Source organism: Rhyacophila brunnea, unplaced genomic scaffold (assembly GCF_057557595.1).
Source record: "Rhyacophila brunnea isolate RB1 unplaced genomic scaffold, BYU_Rbru_1.0 scaffold_2, whole genome shotgun sequence".
NCBI lineage: Eukaryota > Metazoa > Arthropoda > Insecta > Trichoptera > Rhyacophilidae > Rhyacophila > Rhyacophila brunnea.
In genome coordinates, this window is record NW_028232859.1 from 30,340,165 (window position 1) to 30,360,925 (window position 20,761).

A 20,761-nucleotide genomic window follows, 5' to 3' on the forward strand; every position below is an offset into this window, starting at 1 on the left:
AAAATATATACCTATTAGAAAAAATCTTCAAACAAGTTAAAAAACATTACTAAGCTATGTTTATGAGTTAATGAGTATTTTTCTTGGTTTTTTAAATGATATACCAGTTTCTTTTTAGATTCTATTCCGTTTAAAGTCATTTAACAGCATTTGGCTATGTGTTCACGAATGTAGTTACAACTGATTAATTATTTTCATTTTGTGGTTGAACTCTATAATAAATATTTATTTACCCCTGACTTATAACCATGAGCGATGGATACGTACCAAAACTAGTGTAGTCGAAGAAGACCATTGCTACAGAAATTATTACAGTATCAGTGTCGTTGGTTATCAGAATTTTACTTTGGAAATTTAAAAAAAATCGTAAATTTCAGTATAAAAAAATCTCTATATCTATTAAAAGATCTAATAAAATTGTATTCTCAAACATTCATATCATTCAGTTTGTCCGGAATTAATAATTAATGTAGATTTCTTCGTTGCCTAGTCATGACATATATTTATAGTGCTCTGACATGTTTTAAAAAGATTTTCCTATTTTATATTTGAATACGCCGTGAGTGAGATAAGTGGTAATCAGTGTCTTTAATTCAATTAATATTATTGATTTAGTGAAAATTAACATAAGAACTGCCATGTGAGGCATTTATTAATGATTTATTAACATGATATGATTATTATTTTCGTGAGATTTTGGTAAGCATTCGCTCAAATACTATTTTTAATATAAACGTCCTTTTAAACGTGTTTTATAAAATAACTAATTTTCTTAATGTTACTCTAATTTATATTTGTTTCAAATAAATTAATATGAAGTGCCTACGTCAAAATTCTTTTGTACCTACGTTCTATTTTTATATTTTAGAGTGTGTAAAATTATATATAACATAATTATTATGTACCTACATAAAAATTATCATTTTAATATTGTTCAAAATAATATTCGTTAGATAAATTTTATGTGTGTAGTGTAGGTAGCTATATTAAAATATATAAAACGATAATAAAATACGCGTTTAATAATTAATAACACTAATAACTTAATATTTAAAACATGTAAATAAATAATAATTGAGAATGTGATGATTTTTTGTAATAATCATTAATAGTAATTAGAAGACAAAAAGAACTTTTCATATACTTACAACGTTTTTAAATTTTCTGTTAATCATATAAACTTGACTTGATTAGCTTAAATGATCAAAAAAATTTGTACTTTATAGAAATAATACTGAAATGTCATATTGATTTCCATAGTAACGCACGTAGGTATATATTAATAATTTAGTTGCTAGGACCCCAGACCCCAAGCAACCAATAATATTGTCGGAATAACTTTTCATACAAAACAGAATTAACTGAAATTTAATTGAATTCTACTTAAAGATAGCTAAAAGTATTAAAAAATGCAATGGCATCGTGTACTGATATATTATAAAATTTGAAATGTCTAGCTAGTCCGTAAGTTAGTTAAAAATCGATTGCAAGATTTGTACCAGACAAAGAACCACTGGACAAATAAGAATATGAGCTAAGAAAAACATTGTAAAATGATGTTGGTCTTATTTTATTATCAACAAATGTGTACATTTAGTAACGCTATTAACATGCATTGAATTGCTATTGCATTCATTTTAATGTTTTAGTAATTTTAAGTATATACCTACTTACTAATAATGATTACTCGCCGAAATATGTTAAAAACAAAAAAAAAAAAAAAAAGTTAAAATAAAAAAGTAAAAATAAAAATAAAAAATGAAAGTGAGAATGTAATATTCAATATTGTGATAAAAATACGCTCACTATTACTAAATTATCATACTAATGTTTATAATATTATTTTTAATGATAGTAGCTATGGTAAATAACTTAAAGGTGATTAATCGTATTTGGCCACTCTCTTATTGAATACACATGTCTTCAAAGGATGATTATAACGAATTTATACATATTTGGTACTTTATTTTTAAAGATGGTATAAATGATATTTTTTCACTGACTATTCTAATATAAGGATCTTTTATAATAAATTATAACAGCTCTTGCACATTAGTGGAAGCACCTTTCAGCAACGTGGGACTTAAGTACCTACATATTATAAAATTTTATTTTATTTTTATTATTTTTTGAATGCATAATTTGGAACACCTCGGAAATATATACAATATATATTTATAAATTGTTAAGAAATTTTCTAATAAAATGGGATGTTTGTTATCAATTTAAAATTCTGTTAATGTTGGCGGCCATCTTTTCTAATTTTGAATTAAATTATTAACAACAGGAACAACCTTGATTCATAAACGGCATAAGGTGTCTCCAAATTTTAGTTTTAACCTGCTAGTATATATTTTTAATAAAACACTTATCTTGCAGTATAATAGAGATAAGTTTAACTAATAGTAGACATCGCTTACATATTATGGTAAATATAATATATTATGTACCTACGAGTGTGATCACAAAATAGATAGATAGGTATGTTGAGTAAAGTAGATACCATTTAGAAACTTCTATCGTAAATACGTAACTTATTGTCATATATGAGGGTAACAATATTATTATATTAAGTCGGCATCGAAGAAAAACCCACATATTATATGACGATAGTTAGAATCAGAAGTTATCAAAAATGGTTATTTGCGCATTAGCATTTGTATACTTACCTATACATACTTATTCACAGACCCCAAAATGAAATTATTACAAATGTAACCCTACGGATAAAAAATCTTGTTTTTACAAAACAGAGATATCAATGTCCTTTCAGAATGTTTTAATAAAATATCTGTTAAATCTTATTCTGCATCCTATGCTATGCCGGACAGTATCGGTAAATCGTCGCGTGCAAACTATTGCCGCGGACATGGTAACATTCTCCCAAAGTGTTGAATAATTTGGTTGATTTACATGCCTATCGACAATATTTTAGGTTATTTTATGCAAATCAGTTCGATCATTCTATAAAAAAACGGCGAATTTCATAAATGTCGCCAGAATCTGAGAAACTCCAAAATAAATTTAACATTCCATAATATTATACAAGGTCACGTCAAAATGGTGGTTAAAAATTGTTATCCAAAATGTATCAGTAATGTTGTTTGTTTCTCTGAGCCAACATTTCCCTGGCGATTCCGTGTGGTAAAATTCAACTTCCAAAAATTAAGTGAAATATATGTTTCACTCCTAACAAAAAAAATCCTATTTAATCCGATAGATTAAAATATTTTTCACTAATTCGTAAATTACAAAATTGTTTTGACTCGTTTCCAACACTTTTTAGAAATTGGCAACGATTTTACAAGGCGTCTTCACTTTTTAATCAATATTTTTTAATATGTATATAATATTAATATTGGGTTAAATGATTTAATTAAGAACAAAATGATATGATGAAAGGAGGCTAAACATATTATTATGCTGGTTATGATTATGTATGGGCCGTGAAAAAGGACATACCTAACAATTTGTTATGTGCTACGCTAAAAATATTTAAGGGGTTATTGTAAACGTAAAGAGTGCCATGACTATACTAAAAGCTCTTATTGTTAAAATTATAAAAAAAATTAATTCATCCCCCAATGTAATTTATGTTGATAAATTATTATTATTGTAATCTGGCATCGACATCTCTTTTTATGCATGATTGATTTAATAATTAGCACAAAATTGCGTGGAAAATGGTAGAAGGAATATAATATTATTATAAGTAGGTATGCATCATTTATTGAGTTTTTGTCGCAGGTCACATACTATTTTTGTTGTTGTTATTGTATATGTACTGTATATTGGCTGTTTATTTATTAGTTATAAATTTGCAATGCATTTTTTGGCAATAATATAATATTTTACTTAATTTCTAGAGAAGATGCGATTGAAAACACACCAATATTAATTTGAAAAGGGAGAATATGTTTTGTATTAAAATGACTGTCAGAAAGAATGTTTAGCCAACTTTTAAAAGTAAGCTGAAGCCACCGCGGTTTTAATAAATACAATATGTTTTATACTGGTATGATAAAACACATCTAGATAGTGGACTTGCATACCTACTATAAGACAGTTAAGTGGTTATACGAAAAAAAATCTCTTGGAAGATACCAAGTAAATTTTAATATATAATCATGGATGAAACGGAAAGACAGCCATTGTTAAATCGCAGGCACAATGAAAGCGAAAGACGAAGCCCTAGTTTAACAGTTTTGGATCAATATGAAGTAAATGGTCCACACGAAGGAAGAAATGGGTAAGTGAGATACTACATATTACATTGATATTAAAATTAAAAAATAAGCTAATTCAGTCTTAATCAAAATAAGGTGGTTTAATTGTTATAAGAAGTTTATTTTTTATTTATAATTAGCATTTCCTGCTGAATTTGAAAAAGTAATTTCATCTTTCATCTATTGATCAGTAAATAAAACAGAATAATCAACTTTTCGGTTTAATTCAGCTCTCGAAATGGATCGAAGCGCACCGGAGCGTTGCTCCGGTATATGAATTCCCTGAGATCATCAGTAGAAAAATTAATTTAACCACCAGATAAGTATGTCAATATTTTCAGAAAATTATCGAGCGCTTCGGTTCATAAAATTTTCCAATTCGAGGGCTGGTTTAATTGTTTAAAATAGGATGACATGAACAATAAATTTGAATATTATTATAGTAATCATTACATTTCAATGTTTTGACATTTATATAGACGTATATGTATTTGTGATTTCATCTTTAAAAAATGTTCTTTTTCATTAGGTAGGTACGAATATGTTTGCAAACCATGCTCGAATAAAAATATGCTAATCGAAGAATTAATTAATTGTAAATAACTTATCGATTTTTTACAAAAGAAATGCTGTCAAGAAATGTTAATTTGAATAAAAGATGTTAAAACATTTTTTTATTCGAAACGTAATCTAGCTATTTTCGGAAATATTTTTCTAATTATTTCCCATTATTGACGAAATCGTTCATTAAGCTTAATCGAAAAAATTGTTTATCAATATGCGGGGCAGATTGTCCCGTTTACTATTTTAGGTGCCTGAGTTTTTAACCCTATTACAAAAAATCATATTTTCTCTTTAATGCACATACTCGTAACATACGTCATTGGTTTACATAGCGATGAAAGCATAGTGTTAATTATTGTTATTCGACTTTTTATATAATACACACTGAAAAGGATTAAAAAGTTTCTACGATCAATAATGAGTCAAGAGCCACTAAATAGACTAGCGAGATTGCACGTATCTACGAGGGTGGGTCAATAATTCCTTAGAAAAAAGCATTAAAACAGTTTTTATTTTTGTATTTTTTTTTTATTTCTCAACATAATTTCCTTGGAGCTCAATACACTTGGTTAGACGTTTCTCAATTTTTTTTAAACCGTCAGAAAAATAAGTTTTCGGAAGGTCCTCAAAATAAGCATTTGTCCGATCGATGACTTCTTCATTTGAAAAAAAACGTTGTCCACTTAGCCATTTTTTTAAGTTTGGGAAAAGGAAAAAGTCACTGGGGGCTAAATCTGGCGAATACGGTGGGTGGTCGACCAATTCGAACTTCAATTCTTCAATTTTAGCCATTGATCGTAAACATGTGTGAACACGGGCATTGTCCTGATGAAAGAGGATTTTTTTCCTGTTTAAATGAGGCCGTTTTTCTTCAATTTCGTTTTTTAGCTGGTCCAATAAAGATGCATAATAATTCCCTGTTATTGTTTTTCCTTTTTCCAAATAGTCAACGAAAATAATTCCACGTGCATCCCAAAATACAGTAGCCATAACTTTACCAGCTGATTTTACGGTTTTCGCCTTCTTTGGACATGGTTCGCCTTTCGCAATCCACTGCTTTGACTGTTCTTTCGTCTCGGGAGTATAGTGGTGTATCAATGTTTTATCTACAGTCACAAAGCGACGAAAAAATTCATCCGGATTGCGTTGCATGAGCGACAACAGGGCTTTAGAGGCCACCACCCTATTGCGTTTATTGTCGACTGTGAGCAAACGCGGCACCCATCTTGCAGAAACTTTTTTCATGCCCAATTTGTCATGTAAAATAGAAATGACGCTACCTTTTGAGATCCCTGTAACCTCAATTATCTCACTCAACTTTAATCTTCGGTCGCTTAACACCATATCGTGGATTTTATTGATCATTTCTGGTGTAGTCACCTCTACAGGACGTCCTGAGCGTGGTTCATCCTTTGTTGATGTACGACCACGTTTAAATTCATTTAACCAGTTATAAATAGTTGCAAGTGAAGGAGCAGATATGCCGTGAACTAAATCCAACTCATTTTTTATTTCCTTTGCTGTTAACCCTTTTATATTAAAATGTTTAATAACAGCTCTAAACTCAATTTTCTCCATTTTTGTAAACAAGCAAATTTTTTTTTTAAATGTACGAAAATAAAAAACAACAACCCGACCAATCTGATTGAAACTTCGCAGCATACTGAATCGGTAGTGCCGCTGCATGAAAACAAACCGCTTACAGTACTAGTCGCGCCACCTGTCGGCTTTTCTAAGGACTTATTGACCCACCCTCGTACCTTCAATGGTGTTCCGAATTAATCACTAAAAGAGATATAGATTAAATACCATAAACAAAAGCTAGCATTTTTATGTTTTCTTTTATATATGTTCTAATTTTGAATGGGGTTGGCGCCTTAAGACATTTGCCCCAGGCCACTGTGTTCTCTGACAGCCTCTAACTATATTTTGAGCCTTATAATCTGGAGTAATTTGGTCATCTTAATAGTAGCAAGTACCGATTGAGATAACTGCGAAAACCCATTTTTCGGAACCTTTTTATCAAGAAAGCCGAAATACATTCACCTATAATTATTATTTTTGTTTCTGTGGTCTGTGAATGCACTTATAAATAACTCAAATGTGCTGGATTACTATTAACAGATTTAAAATAATAATGCACAGCCCTCTAAAACAAAAAATAACAAGATTCCCTGATTTTTTTATTGATATGATAAAAACACCAAAATAATAAATTTGTATACTGCTGATAAAGGAGAAACAGTAATTTATCAACATAAAATAGAATTAACCTGAAAACTTTTAATTATTTATTATTGGAATAGGTAGGTAATCTAAAATTTAATAAAACAATATTTGAAAGCACATTGCTTCAAAAGATAATAAACATGAAAGATATTTGCACCGCAATCGATTTTTACTATAAAATTAATGTTGCTTTTGCCGCGATCATGGGAAGATTCGTTCTCTCCGAAATATTTTGTCATTTCAGGATTAAATTTCGCTTTCACCTTTTAATTATAAAATTTCCCACATAGGAACACCACTGATGTGTGGTGAAAAAAAATAGAGTATAATAAGCATGGAAGTAAATTGGAATGTTTTAGCACATTCAACGAAACCCAATTTCTGAATACCTACATGATAACAATATCACGGTCATTCTCGTTTTTCAGCTCTGATGAACCTTGTTCCATGACACTACCACAGAAGATATCATATGGACTAGGACATATTTACAATGACTTGTGTGCTTCCATGTGGTTTTCATACACTCTACTATTTTTACAAGCAGTTTTACACATGGAATCAACTACAGCAGGATCGATGATGCTGTTAGGTACCTACATATTATGTCATCTCAATGCGCACCAAAAGCAATTTTCTCTTTCAGCAAATATTTAGTGTACTTGAACAGTTTGCTGTGATAATTATTTTAATCTAGGAACATTAGATATATAATATTCCACTAGTAACCGTTAATGTAATGTACCTAAACCCGACTTCGTTAGTCTCACCGAACAGTTAAATAAATTAATTCTATTTTTATGTAAATGTAAATTTATTTAATTCCAAAACCCAATACAGTTTTGTATGACGTTTTGATCACAAACAACACACATTATTAATTATTATAATATTATCACTTTAGTGAGAATATAACAAAGATAATATAATAGAGACTCACTTTCTGCCAATACTCCACTGCAGGCGCGAATCTTCTAATACTATTGTTTTATTAATGTATAGAAAATAATATTAATGGAAATCTAATATTATTTCAAATAGGTAGATAATATATAAAAAACAAATCTATTTTTATCCTTATAAAACAATGCTGGTGCCTACCTACATACTTACCAGATGGCCTATTCTAATAACCGTGTTTACTGTTGGTCGAATTTAGCATCTATGTGAGTAGGTGGTGCTTTTAGCTTGAACAGTTCTGGAATAAGCCTACAGACTATTCATTGTTTACCCATTCCATAAAATAATGTATTGTATTTTTTCATTTCTTGTATTATCAAAAAAGTTAGAGAGCCATATTTAAATACAATTTCTACAATATAGTACATAAATTATTTGCAATAAATTTTATACCCAAATGGTTTGAGAATAAAGATACATATTTATTTACGTTGTACAACTTGACAACTTAAAGGATTTATTTTAAATCTTTTGCCAATTTAAATAGATAAATTAAACTACCTAATATTAAAGATTTTTCTAATAAATATATTTCTATTACAGGACAAGTGGTAGATGCATTGTCGACTCCAGTTGTTGGGATCTTCGTAGATAGACATGGCAGTAAACGTTTATGGCATTTAGTTGGTAAAGTATTCTTAAAATAATTACAAAATAATATAAGTAATAATATATCAATATTATAACAATGTATATTATTGATATAGAGTAGGTATATATTTAATAGTACAGCATGTGCTATTTCAAATACTTACTATTTATATTCAGACTCGCATCATGTAATCGTTGCAACAAGTATCATTTCACAAAATTACCTCTTGATAATACAATAAATTAATATACAAAAGCGACTTAGTTTACAGGTAGGTAATTATAATGTCATATAACCAAATTATATTTTAAGACTACACGTTCACTTTTGTTTCGGTACTACTAGATGAGAATATATTATCTGAAATTAATGATTACGTATGAATCACGCATGCCAACCGCTGAATCAAGAGATGGCAGGTGCAGGGACCAATTCAAGAGGCACTCTGGAGCTGTCTCTTTATTCAGCTGCCTGTATGCGCTAGAAAAATTTCACATAAAGGATGTGTGTAAACCTTTTTTACTTTGCAAGTTTGTAAAGGAAATTCAAGAAGAGTCTAGAAAAGTATCTTAATAATATTGCAAGGCACTTGGTAAGCAGTGATTCAGAATAGAATGAGCGATGTTGAATTTTAATTTATTAGGCATTGGAATTAACTTTTCTTAATGTAGGCACATATTCATTTCTTGATTTTCAGTTGTTTTTTTTATTTTTTATTCCAGGAACGGCACTCGTGCTGTGTAGTTTTCCACTCATATTTTCTCGCTGCCTTGGTTGCTGGATGAATTCTGTCGGAGACTATATACTGTGGTGGCAACCATTTTACTATGCCATCGTTATAATATGTTTCCAGTGTGGCTGGGCTATAGTACAAATTACTCATTTGGCCATGATTCCAATGTTAACAAATAATCTCAAGGTGAGATCAGAATTAACAGCAATTAGGTAAGATAAATCTGGTCACGTAAACAAAATATGCATTCAATATTGATAATATTTGATGACACTTTATTGTGTTTTATGGCCAGACCATCATTAAGTCATAAACCAAAACTGGCTTCAAATTCAAAGGCTATATCTATCTTTTACATTTCTTTCTTATTAATTTGTTCTGTGCTTAGAATTTACTAATGTAAGGGTTACAATGCTCATAAAATGAATCTACAGAATATCATTGATAACTCTCATTAATTAACTGATTCTGATCAATGATAACTATAATCCAAGCCCAGCAGTTTATGTTTGATATGCAATGAACATTAATGTATCATACTCAAAGTTAGAAAATAATATACTAGTTTTTCATTGACTGTGATAATAAAAGGAACCGAATTACACAACAAATAATATAGCCAAAACTATTGGGATTAACATTAATTTAAAACAATACTTATTATATCCTTAAGCAGTCACTAAAAACTGAATTTATAAATTTCAAATCTGTATCCAAGTACCTACAGCACTTTTAATGTAATTCCTCACAGTAAAATGAAATAGGTACATTATTTATAAACAAATGCAATGCAAATATTATTTTGATACAATCGGACATTATCACTTACTCAGTTTAAATCTGGTTGATTATTGTAAACTTATTATGGTGTACTGTATATGATATTATCAAATAAACACTGTTTTCTGCTATAACCAATAATTTATTAATTATTGGATATGCGGTATGCCCTATACCACATCATCATATTAAACAAAATGGTGGCTCAGTGTCTCGTTCTAGAGACGTAGTACCTTATTATCTTATTTATTTATTTATTTAAGCAGTGTAAACTTATTGCTTTCCTGAGTATTTCACTAAAATGGAGGTTTCCAGATTTCAGCTAGCGAATATCGTATTTGGAAACTTGTATGTTATGCAGTTCGCCGTATCACACTTCACCGTGAAATTTGTATCGGAAATATATGGCCGTATATTAAAGACCGTCCAACTTCTTTGGGTCGTATAGTACTGACATAAAATTCATGTCTAAATAAAACACGGTTCTTGTCAGTTTACACAGAAAGGTAGCAGCAAACAAATTTTGAAAATAGAATATACTGGATTATTGGTTAGGTTAGGTTAGGTTTTCGTTCTTGAATTCATGAATTTTGCCAAAATCAGCTGTAAAAATTGAATTAATGTTCATATTGAATCTAATAAAATTGGAGACTGTATGGCGTATAGTATACGGTCATCTCTTTCAGATAAGAAAGCTCACGGCGAACTGTGCCCCGATGAAATATTTTACATACAATTTACATGTAACCAGCGAATATATGTTATTACAATATTAATGTTATATTTTTCAAGGTATACAGCATCTGTATTTTCAAGTGTTATTGTTTACCTCATAACATGGGCGATGCTAAAAATGGGTGAAAATAAAACTATCGGACCGACTGATGATTACAAATTCAGAGTAAGTGCAGTTAATGTTGTTTAGGCCCTCCAGCAATATTACCATTAATTTTTCAATTGTGTGTGGATCCTATGATAATATCTCAGTCACCGTCACTACTAAAAATCGGTTGTATGCTGGAGTGCTAATAAAAAAGGTATAAAGAAAACATGGTCACTGTACCATTTATTTAATATTAAATCAACAAAAATAATTCTACAGCTGAACTCTGACAATGTAAATACCAGAGACCCATACAATGGAAAATTAAAGGATATTATAATTAATGAAATATGAACAATAAACAATTAATAAGTATTATCATATTAATATAATATTTTAATTAATGAACACAGGAAAGAAGAAGAAGGAAGGAAAGGACAGTCCTGAGTTTTAACAATTACATCGCGTGTAGACACAACCACCAGATTATTGATTTTAGCCCCCCCGCTATCCCCCATACTCTTTGTGGTTGAAGTGTGTAGAGGAACTCAAATCGCAACGTCTGGTGATTGTGTTAGCGTGCGACCGTAAGACCATGTAAAACATTATGACTAAAATGATATAAATATTTTTACTTTCAGGATATTTCTCTTTTCTTAACAGGCATTGGCTGTGTTTTCTCAATAATATTTCACTGCGGTATCCAACATGAAATAAAAATTCCAAATAATAATGGTTATATAAAAACAAGTTTTGCATCATCGCAAGAAAACCAAATAAGGAACAATAAATCTGTCGAAGAAGAGTCAATTATAGTTAATAAGGAAAATGGTATAGACCAAAAAGACGATGTATCTAAAGTAGGAATAAAAAGAAGCATAAATACTAACAACATTAAGAAAAATTTCTTCCTTTCACCATTACTTTACCAAGCAGCAGTATTGTAAGTACTTAAATATAATAATATATTAAATTTAGTTGTGTTATAGATTAAGGCTCATTTAGATGAGTCACTGTGGATGATCATCCGCAGTGAATGGATGCAAGCATTCACTTTTAGTTTACACGTGTCACCGAAAGTGAAATACTCAATTAATTACAAAATGGCGTAAAGTAAAATTGCGGTGCAATTGTAATTCAAACAATTTGCGATTGTTTGTTATATGAATGCAGAAATTTCATTGAGAAGACATAGAAAAAAAAGGCGTTGGTGGATAAAACCATAGGTAAAGCGACGTAATATCATGGGAATATGATGACAGTACTCAGTGGCGAGGGTGCGCATGCGCAGCATATTTGTAATCATCCGTAGTGATCATAAAATGATCAAAAAGTAGAACCAGTTGAACTTCATTCACTTTTGATTCTGGATGATCACTTTCGATGATTCGTTGATGAATGTGCGTTTACACGGGTCACTGGGGATGATTCCTCCGCGATGACCGTAAACGGGGCTTTAGAAATTTTAATCATGCATTCTTTGAAAGATATTTAGTACAGTAAAATGAAATGTAAAACTTTCTTTCAGATATGTAGCGGCCCGATTGTTTAGTACACTTGCACAAGTGTACATGCCATTATTTTTAGATGAACGGTTGAGTTCAGTTGAATCAACAGAATCAGTGGCTTCAATAGCCAGTGTTCCATTAGTATCATACATTGCCTCATTTTTCGCATCTCTCATAGCAAAGTACAGGAATAAATACACAAGCAATAAGGTAAATAAAATTTTCTGTATAACTCCTAATCCACCAATAATTTTACATTATAATTTCACAAATACTTAAGTAGCTCCAAAACTTACCATTTCATCGCTGTAGGGTAGGTTTGTCAAATAGACCAAATGTTCAGGAGACGAAAAACAAATTTCATAATCCTATATTTAAATTGTTATTTTTACAGCATACGAATGATGTATTCATTACCATTACAAAGTAATTTAAAGAAAAGGATTGTTCCCGTCTATTTAGATACAAAAAAACATTCTGCATCAAAAGGCCAATTTCGACAAAAACGGATATTTGACAAACCAATCCTATAGCGACGATTTATTATAACTGGACAACCGAGTTGTTAATTGTATTTTTTTTTGTACATATAATTTTTCATTCTCTGAGTATGTGACGATATTCCCAATATATGTCGTTGTGTGTTCAACATATTTGTATGTTTAAAATAATTGATTTACGTTAGTAAAATCCCGTTTAAAGTGGGACGTAAAAAAGACGTCATTTTTGTATGAGCGGCGTTCCGTTCACAGAAAAGTTCACATCTTAAGACGTCATTGGCAGCCATCCGGTTAAAAAATATATATATATTGCATTTATGATTCAAAGGAAAACAAAATAACATTAACATAATATTATGTTGGCTTCTATTGAAGTGGTTTTAAATGTACTAGTAAGTTACACGGTTGTCCACTGAATAAGCTCACCGTACACTAATGGTCGATAGCTCCATTAATTGTATTTATTGACAGCGGTGAGTATTAATTCCAGGTCTCTGCTGGTTTATGGCTTGGTACTTTTCTAATATGATCTACACTGAAATATAACGACATGATGCATGTTTCGATTTTTTGTATTATTACTTTCTTGTTGGATGGCGCTACATCTCAAATCAAGTCTCTGCACTTGGGATATCACTCAATAGCAATCATCCAAGACTAGTATTTTTGTTGCATATAATATATTCACTTGTTGTATTCCAGATTCTATATACAATTGGTTCTTTAGTAAGCATTATCGCATGTATGTGGGTGGCAGTGTCATTAGAACCTTCATCTGGTGCATTTCAACTCTACACCGTAGCGGCACTGATAGGTAAATATAGAGATGTTAATTAATACTAATCTATAATATAATTTCCTAGCTTCTATAAATCAACTTAATTTAGATAAATTAGATTTGTGACCTCTGTTAGTGAGTAATTAAACCGAAACCATTTTCACTATGTAAGGGAAAACTAAATCTTGATGGGCAAAAATATTTTGAATGTTTGCGCTGATCATAGAGTAGTAAATAAAGAATAAGTTCCCACAAAACATAAACAGAATTGACTAAGACCTAAATCACTCATGATAAAACAATACCTCGTATACCACACAACACAAATTTTACAGGAGATAAAAAAACTCTCTATTTATTGCATCAACTTCCATATTTTTTTTGTATTTCACTTAAAATATATCTATCTTTAACCAAACATGGTTTTAATATAGTATTAACATTTGCTTTTTTTATGTGGCATAAAAGGTATTGCATCTATTACTTTAACAAAAATTGTGACTTATGATTAATTGTTTCCTATTATTTATTTTTTAATAATACAGCATACATTGAAAAATGGTATTATGAATCAGATAGGTGTATATTGTAATATCGTGAAATGCTGAATTCTATGCATCATTATGTAATTATAATAAAACGCAATATAGCATACATAGGAGCATACATGTTGTAGAACATTTTGTGCTTCCAATTACATATTATGTAATATTAAATGAAAAAACCATTATTATTTAACTTATTTTACAACTGATCGAACAATACAGCACACACATGAAGAAAATAACATTACAATCAAATCCATTTAATTTTAATCGTGAGGAATAAAATCAAAGAAAGAATGGCAGTCGCCAGGAATGACCGTTTTCAAATCTTGAAAATGGCGATATTTCTGCGAAGAAAGAATTCTTTGAATTGTATTTAGTTTTAGCCATTCTATATTTTGATGCACGTTGTTTATTCTTCTAACTAAAATTTGATTTGTCCATTTAAAAACTGAAAAACATTTATCGCGGTGACTTTATCACTTCCCGGTCTGATAATACAAATTCTCTGCAAATTCCTAACAGAAAAATCATGTCATTGTGTTTCATATGTTTCATAAGTGAAAATCATTTTGTTTCATATGTGTGATCAAGATCGTTTGATAAATTTCCAGTCTCATGTTTTAAATGTCATTGCATGTGGTACACACCTATCACAATTGTCTTTTTTTAAGGTGTACACCAGTACATTTATATTTTAAGCATAGAATATAATATTTCTGTTAAAATTTTATTTGTTAATGATCAATGCACAGTGGAATGCCACTCAGTAAAGAATATCCAAGGTAGAGAGGTTATAAATAAAAACTGATTAAGGGCTTGAACAGACAGAGAGCGGTCAGGCGTTCCGCGTTCTTTGTAGTGTATGGACTTCATCAAAACTGTGCACACAGCAGGCAGCTAGTGTAGTGTTACTTGTAGTGTGTGGACCGCGCTAGTCCACACACTACAAAGAACGCTGAACTCTAAACGCAGAATGCCTGACCGCTCTCTGTCTGTTCAAGCCCTAATACCCAATATCAAATATATATATATATCAAATTTTGATATTTTCAAGATATTTAGTCTTTACTCGCTGATAATTTCATGATAATTTATGAAGTCTTTAATCAGTTAGTTTAAATATTAATATTTGTTTCTCTCAGTAAGCTTTAATTAAGTTTGAGTACTGAATACACAGTATTGACAATAATTATTATAACATAACATAAACTAAAATATAAATTTCTGTACTCATACTTGATAATGCTTACAATGTCAGCGAAACATGTGTCATAAAACAATTTTTATATGTAGTGAATACCAACTGATAAATACAAAAAGCTATTTTGACTAATTTTACTGATGGGAAGTTAAGGTTTTAAGCATGTCCCCCACATCCTGAAGTGGGCTCCTAGGCTCTTTGGCGGGCCCCCGTACCTATCGCTAAGGATAAAGGCAGTGAAGGTGTGTGAAGCTCTACAGTAGCATTTTCCAAATGGTGTACGCGGTAAAATCGATGTGAATACATATTTAGTGTTTTTTTGTATATTTTAATACATCCATTTGAATTATGGGGTTGTTGAGTATTGATACACAATTAAAAATAACGAAACAATTTTAAATAATATTATTGAAGGAAAATAGTTCGCAGGCGACTTTTTTTAATAGTACAGCAAATGTGTGATATGTGTTTATATCACTAATCTGGTCGACTCGCCTCGCCGGGCTCCTCTTGATCACGGGCCCCCAGTCAGCCCCCCCCTTGTGGGGGCCATGGTTATAAGTTATGTCAACTACATCTAGTCCACATAAATCTTAGAAGGGCTAAATTAGACTGGTAGATTCTCATGCCGATGTCTGTCATGATCGTTGATTAAGTTAAGCATAAAAATAGGAATTACTCTATTCTGGCTACAACTCTAGAGAACGATCCATTTGAAATTTCATGATCGGGGACAATTGGCGTATTTGATCGGGAGGGCAATCAGCATGAGAGTCTGCCGATGTAATTTGAGAATAATATAAGCAAAAAATATTATATCCAACATTCTTATTAATTTGCATGGACGGCATTGTTTTTTCAATAAAGCGCTATTATAAACAAATGTTTCTATGAATTCATTTTTAGGTGCTGGCAGTTCTGTAACGCTAATATCGAGTTTATGTATTACTGCCGATATGATAGGACCTCATTCTGATCAGGGAGCAGTGATTTATTCTGTAGTTACGTTTGCTGACAAATTAATTACTGGATTGGCTGTGATAGTAATAGAAAACTAGTAAGTATACTTAGACATCACAATAAAATATTAGGATTCATTAAAAATATAGTCTTCAGTGATAAATGAAATCTAGTGCTGAAATTCCTGACAAAAGATAAATTTATCATTTTTACAATTGAAGTGTATAGTTTCAATTCCTATATATTATATTATATAGCAGTGGTGTCCAACCTTTAGTCTATCTCGAGCAAATTAAGAATTTTTAAATTTTTGGCGAGCCACACATAGGACGATGACCTTTTTTTTGAAAAAATCAAGACAATAGGTAAAAATACAATAATATTACACTATTACTGTTTAATACTACTTCTAATCTACTACAAATTGAAAACAATACAGTAGCAGCTCTTGATATAGTTACGGACTTAGTAAATATATATTGTTTCAATTCTTTTGGCTTATTGGCTTTCAATTCTTTCACTTTAGATTTTCTTAAATTGCTGTTATTAGGATATTCTGTACCATATTTTTTATGAACCGTTGTAAAATGTCGTTTTACGTTGCACTTTTTTCCAATAGGAACTGTTGAACCGCAAATCAAACAAATACATTAATGTTCTTACAATAAATAAAAAAATATTTCTCTTCCCAATCTTCTTGAAAATTGTAAGTGTATGTCCGTTTTTTCTTTTCCTCTGGCTCATACTCAGACATAATTATTAGGGTAACTATATGATAAATATAATTGTCAAACTGACACTTGTGTCAGAAAAAGCTTCGTCTCGCACGTAGGCTAATATACTATTACTCTCGCCTTTTCGCCAGTGGTGATTGCTGACGAAGTGTTGCAACAGTGAGTAGCAATTTTGCCGATTTTTAACATACACTGCGCGCTTAATACATAATCTGAATACTCGACCCACATTAAAACGGTACGCGAGCAACACGTCTTTCACATCTCAAAATATCTCTTTGGACGGGTCAAATTTTGCACCTCTTACTATAATAAAGTTAATAGCACGAGTATTCTTACTGAATGAAAAATAATATGTTTATTTTACAGCAAATGTTTAAATCATGAGGACTGCCCACAATACTACAGAAATATCTTGGCTTACGTTTGCGGAGGAAGTGCAGTTTTTGGACTATTAGCAATAATAATAAGCAATATAATTTCAATAAAGTTTATCAAGCATAGATTTCTAGAAGTTGTTGAATAATAGAATCATTATGCCAGCTCCGCACTCATGGCGAGACGTATTCCGATGTGAAGGTGCCGGAGCACTACTCTATTTACTCTCATATTGCGCATGCTGGATGTCATCGAAGTTACTGCTGCTACTACTTTTCTCTCGCACCTTGTGCCCTTTGATTCGGCACAGAAAATTGCCATAGGAACGAGCACTGGCAAAGAACCGTGAAGAACAGTTAGCCGAGATGAGCACGTATTCTGCACTCTCCCGCTCAGGCACCCTTGGGAGGTATAGATGAGAGTGTATATTATAGTCAATGAAATAATTAATGATATTTATATTATATATTACAGTTACACGGATATCATATTGTACAAAATTTTGCATTCAGACTTAAGTATATGTAGAAAATAAAAATAATCCCATTGAAAATGACATAAATCATGTATTTTTCTATAAAACTCTACACCAGCCGAGTTATTTTATTTTTGTACCTTAGTTGCACCTCACCTCATCATTTATACAAAACAATAATATTATATTCACCAAATTTTTCAACAATTTCAAACAACAGACTGACTTGAAAAACAGTCCGGAATTGTCATTTCTAAGTCTAGAAAGTCTATGTGAGACAATTAAAGATTGTATTTCATTACCTATAAATAACAATATACAAGACCCGACCCATCAATGACGGAAGTAAATGCAATAATGGTAGCTACATTAGTTTCTAAACAAAACCTATATATTTCTGGCAATATTTGTTGTGAACATCTGTCAAAAATTATTAATAATGTACCCGTTTTATAGTAATAATTATTTGATGACTTAATACTTCCGACATTATGCATTACAGGTAGGTACAGGAAATAAATTAATTATGTTGATATTCATCGGATTTTATTCTTTTATCTCAATGATAGTCGATTAATACATTAATCAGCCCCAGGTGTTTTTTGATGATCGATTAGCATGGAAAATCTATAATATTAACGACTTAATGGTCGTTTTATTTCGCTATTCGCGTTTTCTAATTATTTACTGACTTACCCTAAAATAGGTACCCGTTCAAAATCAACTCAATTTCAAAACCTAATATAACAGAACATGAATACTCAATCGAACCAAAACTACGTTTATTTATTTGTAATGTGTATCCTCAATCTATTTAACTAAAGCTGTGATCGCAAATAAGAAAAAAAGTTATTTGACATTTATTTAGGGTGCCATATATACATATGTAAATTTCAAATGTTTCGAGAGTTGAAATCAAACCGTAATGATGTAGTACTCAAGTTAATAAACTTTATTATAGTTACACAGTAGACTCGGTAAATTTGATTATGACAAATCGAAATGACAGTTGTGATCATAGACAACATATTATAAAATAAATAATAGATACATCAGTGCTGCCATCTTTTCAAAGTGGAATTATAATACAGAGCCTCCAAAATTATAGTAAGTTCGTATCATTGAACCTGAACTGAACGAATCAAATGGCAACGTTGGATTTATTTGATTTGGAACCGTTTGGTAGAATGTCCACGGAAACGCTTTTCTGACAACTAATTAGTGTTGCCAGTACTTAAAATTAATTAATAATATATTAGTCTCTAAAACAGAAACATATTTGAAACGTCAACTTGTTATGAAATTCTAACCTCCTATCGTGGTCTACAATAATACAAATTTAACAAACTATCGTATTCATTCATTTTAAATATACAAAATATAAAGAATGCTTCATAAATAGGTAGCCATTTAGTTAATTTATAAGATTTATAGGTATGACGAGTTTTTAAAAATTACTTTTGACTAGAGCTTTTCATAATTGACAACTATTGTTCATGTCGACAGTATGATATTGTGACTTAGACGACAATCGAACATATTAAAATCGTAAGGTAATATAAAGATCATTCCGGGTTGATTTAACACAGTTTGTAGTTTAGAATCTCCGTTACAAAATATAAATAAAATGAAAATAAATTCTTTGTCTGACATAATAATTATAGTAATGATATTAAATCGAACTTGCATAGAAAATAGTGCTGGATTTTGAGATAATAAGACCAAAAGCGGCGTCTTGTTCGCGTATGGTTACTTATGAATAATAGGTATTGATTATTAATCTATAATACATATAATTCAAGTGAACTCCTATGGTGTAAATATCTAACATATTAATATGAACACCTCACGATATATAAATGCCGAAATGCCAAAACACTTTGACAGATTGCCATTAGTCTATGGATCGTCCGAATTGGTTTGACGTTTCATGTCAAACCATTTCTGATGGTCCGAGAACGGTTTGATTTTCAATGATACACTGAACCAAACGTCAAATCTCAAACCATTTCCGGTCAACTACAATTTGTATGTATATTGTCTATGGTTGAATTTGATTTGTTTCGTTCATGTTGAAAGAAACGAACCTAGTATTTGGGGAAAAATATAGTACGCGTTGTCATCTGTTGAAAATTATAGGTTTTTTGTTTCTCGGAAAAAAAAATAACGGTGAACTTAAGAAACTCCGAGACCCCTTTTTATTTAGGTACCTCTTCTGACCAAAAATGCTGACCGAAGAATTCAAGAAATTTCATTTTAAAACAAAGTCAAGGTTTTTTTACGTTTTTCGAGCAATTTTTTCCCCCATCCAAATCTTATATTGTGAAATTATAGTACTTTTCACCAATTTATCGAAATTTTAGTACTTTTTACATATTTTTTCCGATACCTATTAAAAATTATAGTATTTTGAGCGTACTATACCTGTTTTATATCGTACATAGTACGCGGACAAAAATTATAGTACTTATACTATAATTATAGTACGGTTGGCAACACTGTTAACAAAACACAACTAATGCCAGCGCTCCATTGGCGAGCCAAAAGTCCGACGACAATAAGTCTTCAGATTTTTCTACGTTCTGCTACTGGCCAACAGACGTTCAACGAAACGAGTATATAATTAATTTGATGAGTAAAACAGTCGACTTTGACAGCATAGATAATATACGTATATCTGACAGTTAAATCGTGATGGCGTTAAATGATACCGACGTTTTATGTTTTTTGGGTTATTGGGTGGCAGATAATGTAATAACGAAGCAAAGGGTA

The 20,761-nt window shown here is 30.8% G+C and overlaps 1 protein-coding gene across 1 annotated transcript; it reads left to right on the forward strand.

The window, feature by feature from the left end:
- The first annotated feature begins 277 nt into the window (after positions 1-277).
- LOC147072182 (major facilitator superfamily domain-containing protein 12-like) lies at positions 278-18,071 on the forward strand. Its single transcript, XM_085946404.1, has 11 exons — positions 278-699; positions 3,867-4,249; positions 7,448-7,611; positions 8,523-8,606; positions 9,294-9,516; positions 10,877-10,985; positions 11,549-11,850; positions 12,436-12,625; positions 13,618-13,729; positions 16,349-16,499; positions 17,506-18,071. The coding sequence occupies exons 2-11, from the start codon at positions 4,128-4,130 to the stop codon at positions 17,660-17,662; spliced, it is 1,614 nt and encodes a 537-aa protein (XP_085802530.1). The 5' UTR covers positions 278-699; positions 3,867-4,127; the 3' UTR covers positions 17,663-18,071.
- The last annotated feature ends 2,690 nt before the right edge of the window (positions 18,072-20,761 follow it).

Coding starts and splice junctions, on each gene's coding strand:
- LOC147072182 (XM_085946404.1), top strand. CDS start 4,128: ATGGATGAAACGGAAAGACAGCCATTGTTAAATCGCAGGCACAATGAA. Junction 4,250..7,447: donor CCACACGAAGGAAGAAATGG/GTAAGTGAGATA, acceptor CTCGTTTTTCAG/CTCTGATGAACCTTGTTCCA. Junction 10,986..11,548: donor CTGATGATTACAAATTCAGA/GTAAGTGCAGTT, acceptor TTTTACTTTCAG/GATATTTCTCTTTTCTTAAC.